Source organism: Neoarius graeffei, chromosome 6 (assembly GCF_027579695.1).
Source record: "Neoarius graeffei isolate fNeoGra1 chromosome 6, fNeoGra1.pri, whole genome shotgun sequence".
NCBI classification, from domain to species: Eukaryota; Metazoa; Chordata; class Actinopteri; order Siluriformes; family Ariidae; genus Neoarius; species Neoarius graeffei.
In genome coordinates, this window is record NC_083574.1 from 1339421 (window position 1) to 1361973 (window position 22553).

Sequence of the window (22553 nt, forward strand, 5' to 3'; positions counted from 1 at the left end):
TGGTCAGAAGGTGTTGATTAATTCTCTCTAACAGCAGCTCTGACTGTAGCGCACCGGTTTGTTTATCATTAATGCACCCGTTCTAATACATTATGGTTTCTATAGTAACAGCTCATTCAGTGTGTGTGTGTGTGTGTGTGTGTGTGTGTGTGGTCTCTGTAAGGAGTCTCCAGTGTGAGCGCTGTGTAACAGTCAGAGGTGAAGCTGGACGTTTCAGTTTTCTGACGTCTTCAGGACAGAGGAGTTTACACTTCTGTACAGTTTCTCAGGAACACGATGGAACAAACTGCGGGTTTATTTTTTTGTTTTATTAACGAGAGAATAAAGAGAGTCTGGTGAGGGAACGAGAGTTTATAGCTGCTGTAATGTAATTGAGAACAGGAACTAACTCATTTCAGGGACATTCCACAACAAATAAATATAACTATAAATGGATATAAAGTACAACTCCAATTCCAAAAAAGTTAGAACACTGTGTAAAACAAATTAAAATGGAATGTGAAAATTTGCAAATCATGGAAACTCTGTATTTCACTGAAAATAGTCTGAAGACGACATATAAAATGTTGAAACTGGGAAACTTTATAGTTTTGAAAAATATTAGATCATTTTGAATTTGATGCCAGAAACATATTTCAGAAAAGTTGGGACAGGTCAACTGAAAAAGTTGTGTAATGTTAAAAAAAACGCAAAACTAATTTGTTTAATTGTCAGCAGGTCAGTAAGATGATTGGGTATAAAAAAGAGCATCCCAGAGAGGCGGCGTCTCTCAGAAGTAAAGATGGGGAGGGGTTCATTGCTCTGTGAAAGACTGCGTGGGCAAACAGTGCAGCAATTTAAGAATAACTAAACATTCTCAATGTAAAACTGCAAAGAATTTGTGGATCACATCATCTCTGGTCCATAATATCATTAAAAGATTCAGAGAATCTGGAGAAATCTCTGTCTGCAAGAGACAAAGCTGAAAACTGACATTGGATGCCTGTGATCTTCAGGCCCTCAGGAGACACTGCATTAAAAGCAGACACGTGTCTGTAGTGGAAATCACTGTATGGGCTCAGGAACACTTCAGAAAACCATCTCATCTCATTATCTCTAGCTGCTTTATCCTTCTACAGGGTCGCAGGCGAGCTGGATCCTATCCCAGCTGACTACGGGCGAAAGGCGGGGTTCACCCTGGACAAGTCGCCAGGTCATCACAGGGCTGACACATAGACACAGACAACCATTCACACTCACATTCACACCTACGCTCAATTTAGAGTCACCAGTTAACCTAACCTGCATGTCTTTGGACTGTGGGGGAAACCGGAGCACCTGGAGGAAACCCACGCGGACACAGGGAGAACATGCAAACTCCGCACAGAAAGGCCCTCGCCGGCCACGGGGCTCGAACCCGGACCTTCTTGCTGTGAGGCAACAGCGCTAACCACTACACCACCGTGCCGTCCCCCAGAAAACCATCGTCTGTGAAAACACTTCATGACTGCATCCACAAATGCAAGTTAAACCCAGATATAAACAATATCCAGAAACCCCGCCCCCTTCTCTGGGCCCGAGCTCTTTTACAATGGACTGAGGCGAAGTGGAAAACTGTCCCGAGGTCTGATGAATCAAAAGTAGAAATTCTTTTTAGAAATCATGGACCCCACGTCCTCCAGGCTAAAGAGGAGAGGGACCATCCGGCTTGTTATCAGTGCACAGTTCAAAAGCATTCAGCATCTGTGATGGTATGAGGGGGCATTAGTGCACATGACATGGGTAGCTTGTACATCTGCGATGGCATCATTAATGCTGAATGATATAAACATGTTTCAGAGCAACATGCTGCCATCCAGACAAAATATTTTTCAGGGAAGGCCTTCCTTCTTTCAGCAAGACAACGCCAAACAGCTTTCTGCACATATTACAACTGCATGGCTCCATAGGAAAAGAGTCCGGGTGCTAAACTGGCCTGCTGCAGTCCAGACCTGTCTCCCATTTAAAACATTTGGCACATTATGAAGTGCAAAATATGACAAAGGAGACCCCAAACTGTTGAGTAACTGAAATTGTGTATCAGGCAAGAATGGGACAACATTTCTCTTTCAAAACTACAGCAGTTGGTCTCCTCAGTTCCCAAACGTTTACAGAGTGTTGTTAAAAGTAGAGGTGATGCAACACAGTGGTAAACACACCCCTGTCCCAACTTTTCTGAAATGTGTTGCTGACATCAAATTCAAAATGAGCATATATTTTTCAAAAAACAATAAAATTTCTCAGTTTCAACATTTGATATGTTGTCTTTTGACTATTTTCAATTAAATATAGTTTCCATTATTTGCAAATTATCACATTCTGTTTTTATTTACAGTTTACACAGCGTCCCAACTTTTCTGGAATTGGGGTTGTATGATGTGTCATTCTTTAATAAAAAAAAGTATAGTTGGTAAGTTGCTGTGGTGTGAGAGGAATAAAACACCCTGGGGGACGTGCTGTTAGAGGAAAATAATCAGCTTCAGGGTGATAACAGTAACTCAGCTTCACCATACCAACTCATCACTACAGAGTTTTACTGTAACCCACACACACACACACACACACACACACACACAGTACACACAGTACACACTTACTGATATCTCGGATGTAGAAGCTGTAGCGGGTTTGAAAGTATAAGTTTAGAGGAGACACGCCTTCTCCGATCACCACTATGGGCTTATCTTCCTCCGCAAACGGGTTGGTAGTGTGTGTCAGATTGAACTTGCCGTCTGTGGATGTTAGCCAGACGCCATCATGCCTACACACACACACACACACACACACACACACACCACAGAAGCTTATTTGAGTTTACTGTAGCATGAATACAAGGATATAAGTGTGTGTGTGAGTGAGTGAGTGAGTGAGAGAGAGACCTTTCATCCCGAAGCCTGAAATATTCATATTCCTTCTCCATCATGGTGCAGGTGATTGTTGCAATGCAGTTAAAGGTTTCAGTCATGCAGGACACAGGAGAATCTAATCAGAGACACGGAGTTTATTATTCAGGAATAATAATAATAATAATAATAATATGAATTTAAACATGATTATTTGTCACTGCTATAAAAGAAAGCAAAGAAATCTCAAATAGTGAGATTTCTCAAATAATCTCAAACTCATGTTGATGCTTATAAAGGGTTTGTTGTGTCAATAAGGCTACATTATCTGGTGAAAAATATAAATGGAATTATTCTGTCCACATTCACTGGATATGAGCATTTGCACGCTCTGATTGGCTACTGTACTACTAGGATATTAGCTCATGTACTGTGAGTAGAGAAAAACAAAATGGTGGTGCGTGTTGCTGAACCAATTGAGGATGAACTAAAAACTCTACTCAAAAACACCACCCAAAAAAAAAATACAAAAAAAGCAACAAAATATGGAATAAAGTATTTGATGGTAAGAACATATCTTTTTTTTTAGTTTTTCAAGAATTATTATTATCACATTTTTCACAAATTGCTCCTGTCATTTTGCCACTTTGTTTACGTTCTAAGCAGAAATTATTTTGTTGGACATTTTGTATAAAGTTTTTATCAAATTTGCAAAAAATAAAAATGCTCTGTTTCTCAAAATCCAGTGAATGTGGAGAGAATAAAACAGTTATTCCACTAATCTCATTGTACACGGATTATAGACAACTCAGTGCTATGTGACTCGTCACCTATCAGCTCATGTACGACTCAATTTTGTGGAACAACTTAATTTTTTGCATGTAGTCAAACCCTCAGTGCATGTTATTAAGAGTTAAACTCTGGATGCAGGCTGTAGAGTTCTGACAGATTTAAACAGTTTGAGTTTATTGATTCTTCGACGTTATATAAAAATAAAAGTGTGACTGAATTCATTGTTAAAGGTTTAAGTGAAATGCAGCACTACTCTACTTTGTTGTAAACCTGTATATCGTGATGAATATCATGTTGAAGTATCGTGATGTGATATTTTTGCCGTATCAACCCGCCTTGAGTTTGTACTGAAGCGTGTGAAAGGATGAATGGGAGTGTTTGTTATTGTGCATGTTCTCTCAGGGAGGCTCTACAAGCTGCTCCTTCTCACCGGTTATGGTGTCAGATTCGTCCAGCAGGACGTAGCTGTAGTCCACTTCCTGTCCCTCGCTCCAGCAGGTGAAATTCCCAGCCAGATCACTGTCGAAACTCAGAAGCATCAGTGTGTTTCCCTCGATCTCAATGAAACCTTCTATAGGTTCGAGGTCCATACTGTCGCACGTCCATGTCACGGGTTTGTTAGTGGCTTTGTCACAAGTCAATGTAACACTGGTGTTTTTCCGACCTTTCACAACTACACACACACCACAACAACAACAACAAATGCAAATACACAAAGATTATTTTTTTAAATCCAACAGACAGGATAAGCTGATTAGTTGTGTGTGTGTGTGTGTGTGTGTGTGTGTGTTCTTACATTTTTCTGGAAATGTGTCTAAAGCTGACACTTTCACAGTGCACAAGCAGAGAAAAGTGATGATACTCAGTGAAACTCTCATCTAAAAAGGGGGGAAGAATGTTACAAGGTCACGGTTAGAGGCGGAGTTAGGGGTGGGGCTGAGGTGGGTGTTAAACCTTTTCTTGGGACTTAATTCATCACATCACATCACATCACATTATCTCTAGCCGCTTTATCCTGTTCTACAGGGTCGCAGGCAAGCTGGAGCCTATCCCAGCTGACTACGGGCGAAAGGCGGGGTACACCCTGGACAAGTCACCAGGTCATCACAGGGCTGACACATAGACACAGACAACCATTCACACTCACATTCACACCTACGCTCAATTTAGAGTCACCAGTTAACCTAACCTGCATGTCTTTGGACTGTGGAGGAAACCGGAGCACCCGGAGGAAACCCACGCGGACACGGGGAGAACATGCAAACTCCGCACAGAAAGGCCCTCGCCGGCCCCAGGGCTCGAACCCAGGACCTTCTTGCTGTGAGGCGACAGCGCTAACCACTACACCACCATGCCGCCCGACTTAATTCATATGAAATTAAAATATAAAACCAGATTTCCTGTCATTTGCTCAAATTTTCATGAGGTCAATGTCAAAAGTCCAATCCGGATTATTATTATTATTATTATTATTATTATTATTATTATTATTACTACTATAAGAACACTATTTCGGAAAACAACCAGTGAAACAGTTTTTATCTTAAATGAAGTAATGCACTGACTATTAAAAAATGTACAAGTTCTTCTTCTTATTATTATTATTATTAAATCAGTTTATTTGTATAACACTTTTAATAATAGACATTGTCACAAAGCAGCTTTACAGAAAAATAAAGGCTTTAATTAATTCTTCCTTAATAAATGTATTTATCCATTATTATTATTATTATTATTATTATTATTATTATTTATACTTTAGAATCTTTACTTTTTCCCTTCTATTTCTCTTACTTTGAATTAAAACATATAAAACAATTAACAAACAAATAAATAGATAAATAGGTCATAAACAAACATTTCAATATCAGATCTTCAACACAAACCATAACAAATATCCAGAGCAATTCGTATTAATTAATTCATGAATTAACTCGATTAAATTATATTTTAAATTATTACAGATGAATATTTTAATATTTTCTTTCGTTTCAGCATTTATTATTTTTGTGAATGTTTTGTTGCAGCATGCCTTTAAATATTTTATTGAAAATGAAGCTGAAAGGTTTTCTTAGAGAGATCAGTTTATAATAAAAGGTCAGTCTGTAATAAAAGGTTTGAGAGAGATCAGTCTGTAATAAAAGGTTTGAGAGAGATCAGTCTGTAATAAAAGGTTTGAGAGAGATCAGTCTATAATAAAAGGTTTTTTGAGAGAAGTCAGTCTATATAATAAAAGGTTTGAGAGAGATCAGTCTGTAATAAAAGGTTTTCTGAGAGAGATCAGTCTGTAATAAAAGGTTTGAGAGATCGGTCTGTAATAAAAGGTTTTCTGAGAGAGTTCAGTCTGTAATAAAAGGTTTGAGACAGATCAGTCTGTAATAAAAGGTTTTCTGAGAGAGATCAGTCTATAATAAAAGGTTTGAGAGAGATCAGTCTATAATAAAAGGTTTTCTGAGAGAGATCAGTCTATAATAAAAGGTTTGAGAGATATCAGTCTGTAATAAAAGGTTTTCTAAGAGAGATCAGTCTGTAATAAAAGGTTTTCTGAGAGATATCAGTCTGTAATAAAAGGTTTGAGAGCGATCAGTCTGTAATAAAAGTTTTGAGAGAGATCAGTCTGTAAAAAAAGGTTTTCTGAGAGAGATCAGTCTGTAATAAAAGGTTTTCTGAGAGAGATCAGTCTGTAATAAAAGGTTTTCTGAGAGAGATCAGTCTGTAATAAAAGATTTTCTGAGAGAGATCAGTCTGTAATAAAAGGTTTCAGAGAGATCAGTCTGTAATAAAAGTTTTGAGAGAGATCAGTCTATAATAAAAGTTTTGAGAGAGATCAGTCAGTAATAAAAGGTTTTCTGAGAGAGATCAGTCTGTAATAAAAGTTTTGAGAGAGATCAGTCTATAATAAAAGGTTTTCTGAGAGAGATCAGTCTGTAATAAAAGGTTTTCTGAGAGAGATCAGTCTGTAATAAAAGGTTTGAGAGAGATCAGTCTGTAATAAAAGTTTTGAGAGAGATCAGTCTATAATAAAAGTTTTGAGAGAGATCAGTCTGTAATAAAAGGTTTTCTGAGAGAGATCAGTCTGTAATAAAAGTTTTGAGAGAGATCAGTCTGTAATAAAAGTTTTGAGAGAGATCAGTCTATAATAAAAGTTTTGAGAGAGATCAGTCTGTAATAAAAGTTTTGAGAGAGATCAGTCTATAATAAAAGGTTTTCTGAGAGAGATCAGTCTGTAATAAAAGGTTTTCTGAGAGAGATCAGTCTGTAATAAAAGATTTTCTGAGAGAGATCAGTCTGTAATAAAAGGTTTTCTGAGAGAGATCAGTCTGTAATAAAAGGTTTTCTGAGAGAGATCAGTCTGTAATAAAAGGTTTTCTGAGAGAGATCAGTCTGTAATAAAAGATTTTCTGAGAGAGATCAGTCTGTAATAAAAGGTTTGAGAGAGATCAGTCTGTAATAAAAGTTTTGAGAGAGATCAGTCTATAATAAAAGGTTTTCTGAGAGAGATCAGTCTGTAATAAAAGTTTTGAGAGAGATCAGTCTATAATAAAAGGTTTTCTGAGAGAGATCAGTCTGTAATAAAAGTTTTGAGAGAGATCAGTCTATAATAAAAGGTTTTCTGAGAGAGATCAGTCTGTAATAAAAGTTTTGAGAGAGATCAGTCTATAATAAAAGGTTTTCTGAGAGAGATCAGTCTATAATAAAAGGTTTTCTGAGAGAGATCAGTCTATAATAAAAGTTTTGAGAGAGATCAGTCTATAATAAAAGGTTTTCTGAGAGAGATCAGTCTGTAATAAAAGTTTTGAGAGAGATCAGTCTATAATAAAAGGTTTTCTGAGAGAGATCAGTCTATAATAAAAGGTTTTCTGAGAGAGATCAGTCTGTAATAAAAGTTTTGAGAGAGATCAGTCTATAATAAAAGGTTTTCTAAAGAGACATCAGTCTGTAATAAAAGTTTTGAGAGAGATCAGTCTATAATAAAAGGTTTTCTGAGAGAGATCAGTCTATAATAAAAGTTTTGAGAGAGATCAGTCTATAATAAAAGGTTTTCTGAGAGAGATCAGTCTGTAATAAAAGATTTTCTGAGAGAGATCAGTCTGTAATAAAAGGTTTGAGAGAGATCAGTCTGTAATAAAAGTTTTGAGAGAGATCATTCTATAATAAAAGGTTTTCTGAGAGAGATCAGTCTATAATAAAAGGTTTTCTGAGAGAGATCAGTCTATAATAAAAGTTTTGAGAGAGATCAGTCTGTAATAAAAGTTTTGAGAGAGATCAGTCTGTAATAAAAGTTTTGAGAGAGATCAGTCTGTAATAAAAGTTTTGAGAGAGATCAGTCTGTAATAAAAGGTTTTCTGAGAGAGATCAGTCTGTAATAAAAGATTTTCTGAGAGAGATCAGTCTGTAATAAAAGGTTTGAGAGAGATCAGTCTGTAATAAAAGTTTTGAGAGAGATCAGTCTATAATAAAAGTTTTGAGAGAGATCAGTCTGTAATAAAAGGTTTTCTGAGAGAGATCAGTCTGTAATAAAAGGTTTTCTGAGAGAGATCAGTCTATAATAAAAGGTTTTCTGAGAGAGATCAGTCTGTAATAAAAGTTTTGAGAGAGATCAGTCTGTAATAAAAGGTTTTCTGAGAGAGATCAGTCTGTAATAAAAGGTTTTCTGAGAGAGATCAGTCTGTAATAAAAGATTTTCTGAGAGAGATCAGTCTGTAATAAAAGGTTTGAGAGAGATCAGTCTATAATAAAAGGTTTTCTGAGAGAGATCAGTCTGTAATAAAAGTTTTGAGAGAGATCAGTCTATAATAAAAGGTTTTCTGAGAGAGATCAGTCTGTAATAAAGGTTTTGAGAGAGATCAGTCTGTAATAAAAGGTTTGAGAGAGATCAGTCTGTAATAAAAGTTTTGAGAGAGATCAGTCTATAATAAAAGTTTTGAGAGAGATCAGTCTGTAATAAAAGGTTTTCTGAGAGAGATCAGTCTGTAATAAAAGATTTTCTGAGAGAGATCAGTCTGTAATAAAAGGTTTGAGAGAGATCAGTCTGTAATAAAAGTTTTGAGAGAGATCAGTCTATAATAAAAGTTTTGAGAGAGATCAGTCTGTAATAAAAGGTTTTCTGAGAGAGATCAGTCTGTAATAAAAGGTTTTCTGAGAGAGATCAGTCTATAATAAAAGGTTTTCTGAGAGAGATCAGTCTGTAATAAAAGTTTTGAGAGAGATCAGTCTGTAATAAAAGGTTTTCTGAGAGAGATCAGTCTGTAATAAAAGGTTTTCTGAGAGAGATCAGTCTGTAATAAAAGATTTTCTGAGAGAGATCAGTCTGTAATAAAAGTTTTGAGAGAGATCAGTCTATAATAAAAGGTTTTCTGAGAGAGATCAGTCTGTAATAAAAGTTTTGAGAGAGATCAGTCTATAATAAAAGGTTTTCTGAGAGAGATCAGTCTGTAATAAAAGTTTTGAGAGAGATCAGTCTATAATAAAAGGTTTTCTGAGAGAGATCAGTCTGTAATAAAAGTTTTGAGAGAGATCAGTCTATAATAAAAGGTTTTCTGAGAGAGATCAGTCTATAATAAAAGGTTTTCTGAGAGAGATCAGTCTATAATAAAAGTTTTGAGAGAGATCAGTCTATAATAAAAGGTTTTCTGAGAGAGATCAGTCTGTAATAAAAGTTTTGAGAGAGATCAGTCTATAATAAAAGGTTTTCTGAGAGAGATCAGTCTATAATAAAAGGTTTTCTGAGAGAGATCAGTCTGTAATAAAAGTTTTGAGAGAGATCAGTCTATAATAAAAGGTTTTCTAAGAGACATCAGTCTGTAATAAAAGTTTTGAGAGAGATCAGTCTATGATAAAAGGTTTTCTGAGAGAGATCAGTCTATAATAAAAGTTTTGAGAGAGATCAGTCTATAATAAAAGGTTTTCTGAGAGAGATCAGTCTGTAATAAAAGATTTTCTGAGAGAGATCAGTCTGTAATAAAAGGTTTGAGAGAGATCAGTCTGTAATAAAAGTTTTGAGAGAGATCATTCTATAATAAAAGGTTTTCTGAGAGAGATCAGTCTATAATAAAAGGTTTTCTGAGAGAGATCAGTCTATAATAAAAGTTTTGAGAGAGATCAGTCTGTAATAAAAGTTTTGAGAGAGATCAGTCTGTAATAAAAGGTTTGAGAGAGATCAGTCTGTAATAAAAGTTTTGAGAGAGATCAGTCTATAATAAAAGTTTTGAGAGAGATCAGTCTGTAATAAAAGGTTTTCTGAGAGAGATCAGTCTGTAATAAAAGATTTTCTGAGAGAGATCAGTCTGTAATAAAAGGTTTGAGAGAGATCAGTCTGTAATAAAAGTTTTGAGAGAGATCAGTCTATAATAAAAGTTTTGAGAGAGATCAGTCTGTAATAAAAGGTTTTCTGAGAGAGATCAGTCTGTAATAAAAGGTTTTCTGAGAGAGATCAGTCTATAATAAAAGGTTTTCTGAGAGAGATCAGACTGTAATAAAAGTTTTGAGAGAGATCAGTCTGTAATAAAAGGTTTTCTGAGAGAGATCAGTCTGTAATAAAAGGTTTTCTGAGAGAGATCAGTCTGTAATAAAAGATTTTCTGAGAGAGATCAGTCTGTAATAAAAGGTTTGAGAGAGATCAGTCTATAATAAAAGGTTTTCTGAGAGAGATCAGTCTGTAATAAAAGTTTTGAGAGAGATCAGTCTATAATAAAAGGTTTTCTGAGAGAGATCAGTCTGTAATAAAAGTTTTGAGAGAGATCAGTCTGTAATAAAAGGTTTGAGAGAGATCAGTCTGTAATAAAAGTTTTGAGAGAGATCAGTCTATAATAAAAGTTTTGAGAGAGATCAGTCTGTAATAAAAGGTTTTCTGAGAGAGATCAGTCTGTAATAAAAGATTTTCTGAGAGAGATCAGTCTGTAATAAAAGGTTTGAGAGAGATCAGTCTGTAATAAAAGTTTTGAGAGAGATCAGTCTATAATAAAAGTTTTGAGAGAGATCAGTCTGTAATAAAAGGTTTTCTGAGAGAGATCAGTCTGTAATAAAAGGTTTTCTGAGAGAGATCAGTCTATAATAAAAGGTTTTCTGAGAGAGATCAGTCTGTAATAAAAGTTTTGAGAGAGATCAGTCTGTAATAAAAGGTTTTCTGAGAGAGATCAGTCTGTAATAAAAGGTTTTCTGAGAGAGATCAGTCTGTAATAAAAGATTTTCTGAGAGAGATCAGTCTGTAATAAAAGTTTTGAGAGAGATCAGTCTATAATAAAAGGTTTTCTGAGAGAGATCAGTCTGTAATAAAAGTTTTGAGAGAGATCAGTCTATAATAAAAGGTTTTCTGAGAGAGATCAGTCTGTAATAAAAGTTTTGAGAGAGATCAGTCTATAATAAAAGGTTTTCTGAGAGAGATCAGTCTGTAATAAAAGTTTTGAGAGAGATCAGTCTATAATAAAAGGTTTTCTGAGAGAGATCAGTCTATAATAAAAGTTTTGAGAGAGATCAGTCTATAATAAAAGGTTTTCTGAGAGAGATCAGTCTGTAATAAAAGTTTTGAGAGAGATCAGTCTATAATAAAAGGTTTTCTGAGAGAGATCAGTCTATAATAAAAGGTTTTCTGAGAGAGATCAGTCTGTAATAAAAGTTTTGAGAGAGATCAGTCTATAATAAAAGGTTTTCTAAGAGACATCAGTCTGTAATAAAAGTTTTGAGAGAGATCAGTCTATAATAAAAGGTTTTCTGAGAGAGATCAGTCTATAATAAAAGTTTTGAGAGAGATCAGTCTATAATAAAAGGTTTTCTGAGAGAGATCAGTCTGTAATAAAAGATTTTCTGAGAGAGATCAGTCTGTAATAAAAGGTTTGAGAGAGATCAGTCTGTAATAAAAGTTTTGAGAGAGATCATTCTATAATAAAAGGTTTTCTGAGAGAGATCAGTCTATAATAAAAGGTTTTCTGAGAGAGATCAGTCTATAATAAAAGTTTTGAGAGAGATCAGTCTGTAATAAAAGTTTTGAGAGAGATCAGTCTGTAATAAAAGGTTTGAGAGAGATCAGTCTGTAATAAAAGTTTTGAGAGAGATCAGTCTATAATAAAAGTTTTGAGAGAGATCAGTCTGTAATAAAAGGTTTTCTGAGAGAGATCAGTCTGTAATAAAAGTTTTGAGAGAGATCAAAAGGTTTGAGAGAGATCAGTCTGTAATAAAAGGTTTGAGAGAGATCAGTCTGTAATAAAAGTTTTGAGAGAGATCAGTCTATAATAAAAGTTTTGAGAGAGATCAGTCTGTAATAAAAGGTTTTCTGAGAGAGATCAGTCTGTAATAAAAGTTTTGAGAGAGATCAGTCTGTAATAAAAGGTTTGAGAGAGATCAGTCTGTAATAAAAGTTTTGAGAGAGATCAGTCTATAATAAAAGGTTTTCTGAGAGAGATCAGTCTGTAATAAAAGTTTTGAGAGAGATCAGTCTATAATAAAAGGTTTTCTGAGAGAGATCAGTCTATAATAAAAGGTTTTCTGAGAGAGATCAGTCTATAATAAAAGTTTTGAGAGAGATCAGTCTATAATAAAAGGTTTTCTGAGAGAGATCAGTCTGTAATAAAAGTTTTGAGAGAGATCAGTCTATAATAAAAGGTTTTCTGAGAGAGATCAGTCTATAATAAAAGGTTTTCTGAGAGAGATCAGTCTGTAATAAAAGTTTTGAGAGAGATCAGTCTATAATAAAAGGTTTTCTAAGAGACATCAGTCTGTAATAAAAGTTTTGAGAGAGATCAGTCTATAATAAAAGGTTTTCTGAGAGAGATCAGTCTATAATAAAAGTTTTGAGAGAGATCAGTCTATAATAAAAGGTTTTCTGAGAGAGATCAGTCTGTAATAAAAGATTTTCTGAGAGAGATCAGTCTGTAATAAAAGGTTTGAGAGAGATCAGTCTGTAATAAAAGTTTTGAGAGAGATCATTCTATAATAAAAGGTTTTCTGAGAGAGATCAGTCTATAATAAAAGGTTTTCTGAGAGAGATCAGTCTATAATAAAAGTTTTGAGAGAGATCAGTCTGTAATAAAAGTTTTGAGAGAGATCAGTCTGTAATAAAAGGTTTGAGAGAGATCAGTCTGTAATAAAAGTTTTGAGAGAGATCAGTCTATAATAAAAGTTTTGAGAGAGATCAGTCTGTAATAAAAGGTTTTCTGAGAGAGATCAGTCTGTAATAAAAGTTTTGAGAGAGATCAAAAGGTTTGAGAGAGATCAGTCTGTAATAAAAGGTTTGAGAGAGATCAGTCTGTAATAAAAGTTTTGAGAGAGATCAGTCTATAATAAAAGTTTTGAGAGAGATCAGTCTGTAATAAAAGGTTTTCTGAGAGAGATCAGTCTATAATAAAAGGTTTTCTGAGAGAGATCAGTCTATAATAAAAGGTTTTCTGAGAGAGATCAGTCTATAATAAAAGTTTTGAGAGAGATCAGTCTATAATAAAAGGTTTTCTGAGAGAGATCAGTCTGTAATAAAAGTTTTGAGAGAGATCAGTCTATAATAAAAGGTTTTCTGAGAGAGATCAGTCTATAATAAAAGGTTTTCTGAGAGAGATCAGTCTGTAATAAAAGTTTTGAGAGAGATCAGTCTATAATAAAAGGTTTTCTAAGAGACATCAGTCTGTAATAAAAGTTTTGAGAGAGATCAGTCTATAATAAAAGGTTTTCTGAGAGATCAGTCTATAATAAAAGTTTTGAGAGAGATCAGTCTATAATAAAAGGTTTTCTGAGAGAGATCAGTCTGTAATAAAAGGTTTGATAGAGATCAGTCTGTAATAAAAGTTTTGAGAGAGATCATTCTATAATAAAAGGTTTTCTGAGAGAGATCAGTCTATAATAAAAGGTTTTCTGAGAGAGATCAGTCTATAATAAAAGTTTTGAGAGAGATCAGTCTGTAATAAAAGTTTTGAGAGAGATCAGTCTGTAATAAAAGGTTTGAGAGAGATCAGTCTGTAATAAAAGTTTTGAGAGAGATCAGTCTATAATAAAAGTTTTGAGAGAGATCAGTCTGTAATAAAAGGTTTTCTGAGAGAGATCAGTCTGTAATAAAAGTTTTGAGAGAGATCAAAAGGTTTGAGAGAGATCAGTCTGTAATAAAAGGTTTGAGAGAGATCAGTCTGTAATAAAAGTTTTGAGAGAGATCAGTCTATAATAAAAGTTTTGAGAGAGATCAGTCTGTAATAAAAGGTTTTCTGAGAGAGATCAGTCTGTAATAAAAGTTTTGAGAGAGATCAGTCTGTAATAAAAGGTTTGAGAGAGATCAGTCTGTAATAAAAGTTTTGAGAGAGATCAGTCTATAATAAAAGGTTTTCTGAGAGAGATCAGTCTGTAATAAAAGTTTTGAGAGAGATCAGTCTATAATAAAAGGTTTTCTGAGAGAGATCAGTCTATAATAAAAGGTTTTCTGAGAGAGATCAGTCTATAATAAAAGTTTTGAGAGAGATCAGTCTATAATAAAAGGTTTTCTGAGAGAGATCAGTCTGTAATAAAAGTTTTGAGAGAGATCAGTCTATAATAAAAGGTTTTCTGAGAGAGATCAGTCTATAATAAAAGGTTTTCTGAGAGAGATCAGTCTGTAATAAAAGTTTTGAGAGAGATCAGTCTATAATAAAAGGTTTTCTAAGAGACATCAGTCTGTAATAAAAGTTTTGAGAGAGATCAGTCTATAATAAAAGGTTTTCTGAGAGAGATCAGTCTATAATAAAAGTTTTGAGAGAGATCAGTCTATAATAAAAGGTTTTCTGAGAGAGATCAGTCTGTAATAAAAGATTTTCTGAGAGAGATCAGTCTGTAATAAAAGGTTTGAGAGAGATCAGTCTGTAATAAAAGTTTTGAGAGAGATCATTCTATAATAAAAGGTTTTCTGAGAGAGATCAGTCTATAATAAAAGGTTTTCTGAGAGAGATCAGTCTATAATAAAAGTTTTGAGAGAGATCAGTCTGTAATAAAAGTTTTGAGAGAGATCAGTCTGTAATAAAAGGTTTGAGAGAGATCAGTCTGTAATAAAAGTTTTGAGAGAGATCAGTCTATAATAAAAGTTTTGAGAGAGATCAGTCTGTAATAAAAGGTTTTCTGAGAGAGATCAGTCTGTAATAAAAGTTTTGAGAGAGATCAAAAGGTTTGAGAGAGATCAGTCTGTAATAAAAGGTTTGAGAGAGATCAGTCTGTAATAAAAGTTTTGAGAGAGATCAGTCTATAATAAAAGTTTTGAGAGAGATCAGTCTGTAATAAAAGGTTTTCTGAGAGAGATCAGTCTGTAATAAAAGTTTTGAGAGAGATCAGTCTGTAATAAAAGGTTTGAGAGAGATCAGTCTGTAATAAAAGGTTTGAGAGAGATCAGTCTATAATAAAAATTTTGAGAGATATCAGTCTGTAATAAAAGGTTTTCTGAGAGAGATCAGCAGGGGTTAAATTGGGCCGGGGCTGTCCGGGGCTGAGCCCCGGCACATAAGCTTGGAGCGAATGGCATATGATAACGCACACATCAAAAGCAACAAACCCTTTTCACGATTTTCTCATCTCATCTCATTATCTGTAGCCGCTTTATCCTGGGTGAAAGGCGGGGTACACCCTGGACAAGTCGCCAGGTCATCACAGGGCTGACACATAGACACAGACAACCATTCACACTCACATTCACACCTACGCTCAATTTAGAGTCACCAGTTAACCTAACCTGCATGTCTTTGGACTGTGGGGGAAACCGGAGCACCCGGAGGAAACCCACGCGGACACGGGGAGAACATGCAAACTCCGCACAGAAAGGCCCTCGCCGGCCACGGGGCTCGAACCCGGACCTTCTTGCTGTGAGGCGACAGCGCTAACCACTACACCACCGTGCCGCCCCTTTTCACGATTTTCAGTTCTGAATAATTAAATATCGTTTTATTAATCAATAAACCCATGACTTTTATGAGATAGATCATAGTTTTCCTGATATCAAGACGACCTGTCAAAGCTATTTAGAACAGAACTTGCGATCAGAGATTCTGGTTTCTGGAACACTGCGTGGGTTGCCAGTTCCGCTTTTTATAAGCGAATTTGGGGTTTCTTTTTTTGTGAGCTCGCTTTAAAAAAAAAATCAGAAGTCGTGGTTTGCGGGTTTTTGGGCTTGTGTTTCAGCGTTGTGACTTGTTTATAATTTTCTCCGTACACCGTCTCCCCTTTTACCTGCATACGATCCTAATCCATCAGAGGTGCTTGAACGAACTATCTGTGCATTTGGCGAGTTCAATTTCCATAGTCCCCAGTTATCGACAGAAATTAGCCAGGGGGAAGGGGAGATGTCAGTTAAAGTTAGCAAAACACATACTGTCTAAAAATAAAAACACAACATATTTAGATCAGTATTATTTTTCCCCTCTTCAGTATTATTTGATATTTTGTTTTTAATAATAAAAAATATGATAATGATTATGTTCACTGTATTGTTAATATTATTAGTGTTTTATTATTTATTGTTAATATTTAATTTAATGTTAATTTATTATTATTTATTGTTAATATTATTAGTGTATTATTAGTGTAATTATTATTGTTATTGGGCGGCACGGTGGTGTAGTGGTTAGCGCTGTCGCCTCACAGCAAGAAGGTCCTGGGTTCGAGCCCCGGGGCCGGCGAGGGCCTTTCTGTGTGGAGTTTGCATGTTCTCCCCGTGTCCGTGTGGGTTTCCTCCGGGTGCTCCGGTTTCCCCCACAGTCCAAAGACATGCAGGTTAGGTTAACTGGTGACTCTAAATTGAGCGTAGGTGTGAGTGTGAATGGTTGTCTGTGTCTATGTGTCAGCCCTGTGATGACCTGGCGACTTGTCCAGGGTGAACCCCGCCTTTCGCCCGTAGTCAGCTGGGATAGGCTCCAGCTTGCCTGCGACCCTGTAGAAGGATAAAGCGGCTAGAGATAATGAGATGAGATGAGATTATTGTTATTATTATGTATTCAATTATTTATTTGGCATGTGGTGCTTTTTGTATTGTCTAGAACATACATAAGATGAGCATATTATAGCAGCAAAATAGAAGCACAATCATTTGAATGCAGCAAAACTTTTGCTGCATTCAAATGATTGTGCTTCTATTTTGCTGCTATAATATGCTCATCTTATGTATGTTCTAGACAATACAAAAAGCACCACATGCCAAATAAATAATTGAATACATAATAATAACAATAATAATAAATGCTTCCAATGTTATAGTGTTGTTTGTATTTGGTTGCATTCACTGCATGAATATATTTGATTGACAATTTGACTGACAGTGTTTTGGCATATTTAACATTTATCCTCCAAAATAAATCAACTGTTTTGGTTTAAGATTGTGCAAGCCTTCAAATTTTCTCACTGAACATTTCTCCTTCACATTTTTCACCTGTAGGCATGTGACAAGATTTAACATGATATTGCTCAACCTACCTCTGTAAAGTCAGCTAACAACTTATTAAAATGCAACAGAATTCAGCAAATAACATGTATGATAATAAAAAACTTCTGGGGGAGGACCCCCAGACCCCCCACTAATCATTTCCTTCAAACCAATGTACAACAACCTGTACAATCTGTTACATTGGCTAACCAATCTACATTCAAACTGCCATAATGTGTAGGGGGGCACTACAAGACACACATAGGCCTACAACACACAGATAAGGTGTATATCTCTGTGCAATATGATATGGTTATCAAATTAGAGGGTTATTTTCCAAAAAGTATATTGGGGCAGGGCGGCGGGGGCAGGGGCGGGTACGAGGCAGAGCCCCCCCACATAACCAATCCCAATTTAACCCCTGGAGATCAGTCTATAATAAAAGGTTTTCTGAGAGAGATCAGTCTGTAATAAAAGTTTTGAGAGAGATCAGTCTATAATAAAAGGTTTTCTGAGAGAGATCAGTCTGTAATAAAAGTTTTGAGAGAGATCAGTCTATAATAAAAGGTTTTCTGAGAGAGATCAGTCTGTAATAAAAGTTTTGAGAGAGATCAGTCTGTAATAAAAGTTTTGAGAGAGATCAGTCTATAATAAAAGGTTTTCTGAGAGAGATCAGTCTATAATAAAAGGTTTTCTGAGAGAGATCAGTCTGTAATAAAAGTTTTGAGAGAGATCAGTCTATAATAAAAGGTTTTCTGAGAGAGATCAGTCTATAATAAAAGGTTTTCTGAGAGAGATCAGTCTATAATAAAAGTTTTGAGAGAGATCAGTCTGTAATAAAAGTTTTGAGAGAGATCAGTCTGTAATAAAAGTTTTGAGAGAGATCAGTCTGTAATAAAAGTTTTGAGAGAGATCAGTCTGTAATAAAAGTTTTGAGAGAGATCAGTCTGTAATAAAAGTTTTGAGAAAGATCAGTCTATAATAAAAGTTTTGAGAGAGATCAGTCTGTAATAAAAGTTTTGAGAGAGATCAGTCTGTAATAAAAGGTTTGAGAGAGATCAGTCTGTAATAAAAGTTTTGAGAGAGATCAGTCTGTAATAAAAGTTTTGAGAGAGATCAGTCTGTAATAAAAGTTTTGAGAGAGATCAGTCTGTAATAAAAGTTTTGAGAAAGATCAGTCTATAATAAAAGTTTTGAGAGAGATCAGTCTGTAATAAAAGTTTTGAGAGAGATCAGTCTGTAATAAAAGTTTTGAGAGAGATCAGTCTGTAATAAAAGTTTTGAGAGAGATCAGTCTGTAATAAAAGGTTTGAGAGAGATCAGTCTGTAATAAAAGTTTTGAGAGAGATCAGTCTGTAATAAAAGTTTTGAGAAAGATCAGTCTATAATAAAAGTTTTGAGAGAGATCAGTCTGTAATAAAAGTTTTGAGAGAGATCAGTCTGTAATAAAAGTTTTGAGAGAGATCAGTCTGTAATAAAAGTTTTGAGAGAGATCAGTCTGTAATAAAAGTTTTGAGAGAGATCAGTCTATAATAAAAGTTTTGAGAAAGATCAGTCTATAATAAAAGTTTTGAGAGAGATCAGTCTGTAATAAAAGTTTTGAGAGAGATCAGTCTGTAATAAAAGTTTTGAGAGAGATCAGTCTGTAATAAAAGTTTTGAGAGAGATCAGTCTGTAATAAAAGGTTTGAGAGAGATCAGTCTGTAATAAAAGTTTTGAGAGAGATCAGTCTGTAATAAAAGTTTTGAGAAAGATCAGTCTGTAATAAAAGTTTTGAGAGAGATCAGTCTGTAATAAAAGTTTTGAGAGAGATCAGTCTGTAATAAAAGTTTTGAGAGAGATCAGTCTGTAATAAAAGTTTTGAGAGAGATCAGTCTGTAATAAAAGTTTTGAGAGAGATCAGTCTGTAATAAAAGTTTTGAGAAAGATCAGTCTATAATAAAAGTTTTGAGAGAGATCAGTCTGTAATAAAAGTTTTGAGAAAGATCAGTCTGTAATAAAAGTTTTGAGAGAGATCAGTCTGTAATAAAAGTTTTGAGAGAGATCAGTCTGTAATAAAAGTTTTGAGAGAGATCAGTCTGTAATAAAAGTTTTGAGAGAGATCAGTCTGTAATAAAAGTTTTGAGAGAGATCAGTCTGTAATAAAAGTTTTGAGAGAGATCAGTCTGTAATAAAAGTTTTGAGAAAGATCAGTCTATAATAAAAGTTTTGAGAGAGATCAGTCTGTAATAAAAGTTTTGAGAGAGATCAGTCTGTAATAAAAGTTTTGAGAGAGATCAGTCTGTAATAAAAGTTTTGAGAGAGATCAGTCTGTAATAAAAGGTTTGAGAGAGATCAGTCTGTAATAAAAGTTTTGAGAGAGATCAGTCTGTAATAAAAGTTTTGAGAGAGATCAGTCTATAATAAAAGTTTTGAGAGAGATCAGTCTGTAATAAAAGTTTTGAGAGAGATCAGTCTGTAATAAAAGTTTTGAGAGAGATCAGTCTGTAATAAAAGTTTTGAGAGAGATCAGTCTGTAATAAAAGTTTTGAGAGAGATCAGTCTATAATAAAAGTTTTGAGAGAGATCAGTCTGTAATAAAAGTTTTGAGAGAGATCAGTCTGTAATAAAAGTTTTGAGAGAGATCAGTCTGTAATAAAAGTTTTGAGAGAGATCAGTCTGTAATAAAAGTTTTGAGAGAGATCAGTCTGTAATAAAAGGTTTGAGAGAGATCAGTCTGTAATAAAAGTTTTGAGAGAGATCAGTCTGTAATAAAAGTTTTGAGAAAGATCAGTCTATAATAAAAGTTTTGAGAGAGATCAGTCTGTAATAAAAGTTTTGAGAGAGATCAGTCTGTAATAAAAGTTTTGAGAGAGATCAGTCTGTAATAAAAGTTTTGAGAGAGATCAGTCTGTAATAAAAGTTTTGAGAGAGATCAGTCTGTAATAAAAGTTTTGAGAAAGATCAGTCTATAATAAAAGTTTTGAGAGAGATCAGTCTGTAATAAAAGTTTTGAGAAAGATCAGTCTGTAATAAAAGTTTTGAGAGAGATCAGTCTGTAATAAAAGTTTTGAGAGAGATCAGTCTGTAATAAAAGTTTTGAGAAAGATCAGTCTATAATAAAAGTTTTGAGAGAGATCAGTCTGTAATAAAAGTTTTGAGAAAGATCAGTCTGTAATAAAAGTTTTGAGAGAGATCAGTCTGTAATAAAAGTTTTGAGAGAGATCAGTCTGTAATAAAAGTTTTGAGAAAGATCAGTCTATAATAAAAGTTTTGAGAGAGATCAGTCTGTAATAAAAGTTTTGAGAAAGATCAGTCTGTAATAAAAGTTTTGAGAGAGATCAGTCTGTAATAAAAGTTTTGAGAGAGATCAGTCTGTAATAAAAGCTCAGTCTGTAATAAAAGCTCAGTCTGTAATAAAAGTTTTGAGAAAGATCAGTCTGTAATAAAAGCTCAGTCTGTAATAAAAGCTCAGTCTGTAATAAAGCCCGTTAATGTCTGGAATAAACACCGCTGCTTTCTTTACTTACTTTGTGCGCGCGCGCGTCTCGGTGCTGCTCGCTGGTTGGTCCGGTAGCGCCGCGCTCGCGCTCTTTTATCCCTCACAGCCACCCGGTGAGCGCGCGCCGGGGCGAGTGCGGGGGGCGGGGGAGTGGTTTTCCCCTCTGCTGCGCGAGCGTGTGACGTCAGTGCGAATACTCAGTAAGGCGCCCCGCTCTGCCCACTAACAGCCCCGCGCGCCTCACACCCCACTTCCGGTGGCAGTTTCGCTCGCGCCATCAGAGCAAAGAAACACACAGCCACTGCATCAGGGTCACAGCAGAACCGGACCGAACCGAACCGAACCGAACCGAGCTGGGAGCGGAAACTGCAAACTTCACAATAATGTGGCAAATAATCCAAACACCTTCAGTGTCGGAGACTCACACACACACACACACACACACACACACACACACACACACACACACACACACACACACACACACACACAGAGAGATAATGAAAGGGTTCTTGGATAACTGAGGGTTCCTAATTTGTTGAAGGGGGATTTCTCCCTGGAACCCTCAGTGAGAGCAAAATAAGAAGCACAAGAGCTGAAAAAGACAACATTCTTACTAAAGAAGAAGAAGAAATGAAATCTTCAGTATCTCTTTAATGGTTCTTTAGATAATTAAAGGTTCTTATTTGGAAGAAAAGATTCTACTCGGAACGCACATAATAATAATAATAATAATAATAATAATAATAATAATAGGAGTGGTATAATATAATGTGTTAGTGATGAGAAGGCTGTAGGTTCAAGCCCCAGCACCCACCAAGCTGCCACTGTTGGGCTCTAGCTCATCGTCTCCATGCAGACGTGGGGAAACAATGTAATAATTATAATACAAAAAATAATCCTTCAACAATCTTTGAGATAACTACACACTCCTCACAGGCTGGTTCTACACTAATGGTCAGTCCTGACCACCACACCCACACTGAAAAAAGTAACCTATAGAATTTACCCAATAAATCTAAGGTAACAATTTGCATTGACTTATTTGGGGTAGATTTAATTCCATATATTGAGTTTAAAATAACTGAAATAAAAAGCTATGAAATACTTAAATAAATTGGGTAAAATTATCTCGGGGCGGCACGGTGGTGTAGTGGTTAGCACTGTCGCCTCACAGCAAGAAGGTCCTGGGTTCGAGCCCCGGGGCCGGCGAGGGCCTTTCTGTGCGGAGTTTGCATGTTCTCCCCGTGTCCGCGTGGGTTTCCTCCGGGTGCTCCGGTTTCCCCCACAGTCCAAAGACATGCAGGTTAGGTTAACTGGTGACTCTAAATTGACCGTAGGTGTGAATGTGAGTGTGAATGGTTGTCTGTGTCTATGTGTCAGCCCTGTGATGACCTGGCGACTTGTCCAGGGTGTACCCCGCCTTTCGCCCGTAGTCAGCTGGGATAGGCTCCAGCTTGCCTGCGACCCTGTAGAAGGATAAAGCGGCTAGAGATAATGTGATGTGATGTGATGTGAAAATTATCTCGTTTGCTAGTAGGTAATACCTGATAATTACTAATCAAAGGTAATTCATATCAGTTAGTAACCATTACTTATTCGAAGGTAAGATGAAAAAAGACTTTCAGATGGTTCATCATCTCAAAGTTTTTAATCCATAAAATCATAAAAAAAACAGAATAAAGTGCAGTACAACAGCTTCACACAACATTTCAAGTAATGAACCTGTTTTCAAGTTTTTCACTCCAACCTTCACACACACCATGTCTTCATGGAGCTCTTGTGCTTTGTGCTCAAGAGCATCATCATCATCATCATGCTGGAGCAGGTTCAGGCCTCTTAGTTCTAGAGAAGGGAAACAGTAATGCAACAACACACTCGGTCATTCTGTACAACTGTGTGCTTCTGATTCACTCTCCAAAATCACTTCTTACAGTGCATGAGCTTCTTCCCCAAACTGTATCCACAAAATCAGAAGCACACAGTTGTACAGAATGACCGAGTGTGTTGTTACATTACAGTTTCCCTTCTCTGGAACTAAGAGGCCTGAACCTGCTTCAGCATGATGATG

The 22553-nt window shown here is 35.6% G+C and overlaps 1 protein-coding gene across 1 annotated transcript in view; it reads right to left on the bottom strand.

Annotated features, from left to right (window-relative positions):
* Positions 1-20570, bottom strand: part of il12b2 (interleukin 12B 2) — a 24214-nt gene extending 3644 nt beyond the window's left edge. Inside the window, exons 1-5 of the mRNA XM_060923148.1 lie at positions 20511-20570; positions 4450-4531; positions 4084-4326; positions 2898-3000; positions 2616-2779 (exon numbers count right to left, since the gene is read on the bottom strand). Of these exons, the coding sequence (XP_060779131.1) occupies positions 2616-2779; positions 2898-3000; positions 4084-4326; positions 4450-4531 (592 nt within the window). The 5' untranslated portion in view covers positions 20511-20570. The remainder of the gene's footprint in view (positions 1-2615; positions 2780-2897; positions 3001-4083; positions 4327-4449; positions 4532-20510) is intronic.
* Between the last annotated feature and the right edge of the window lie 1983 nt (positions 20571-22553).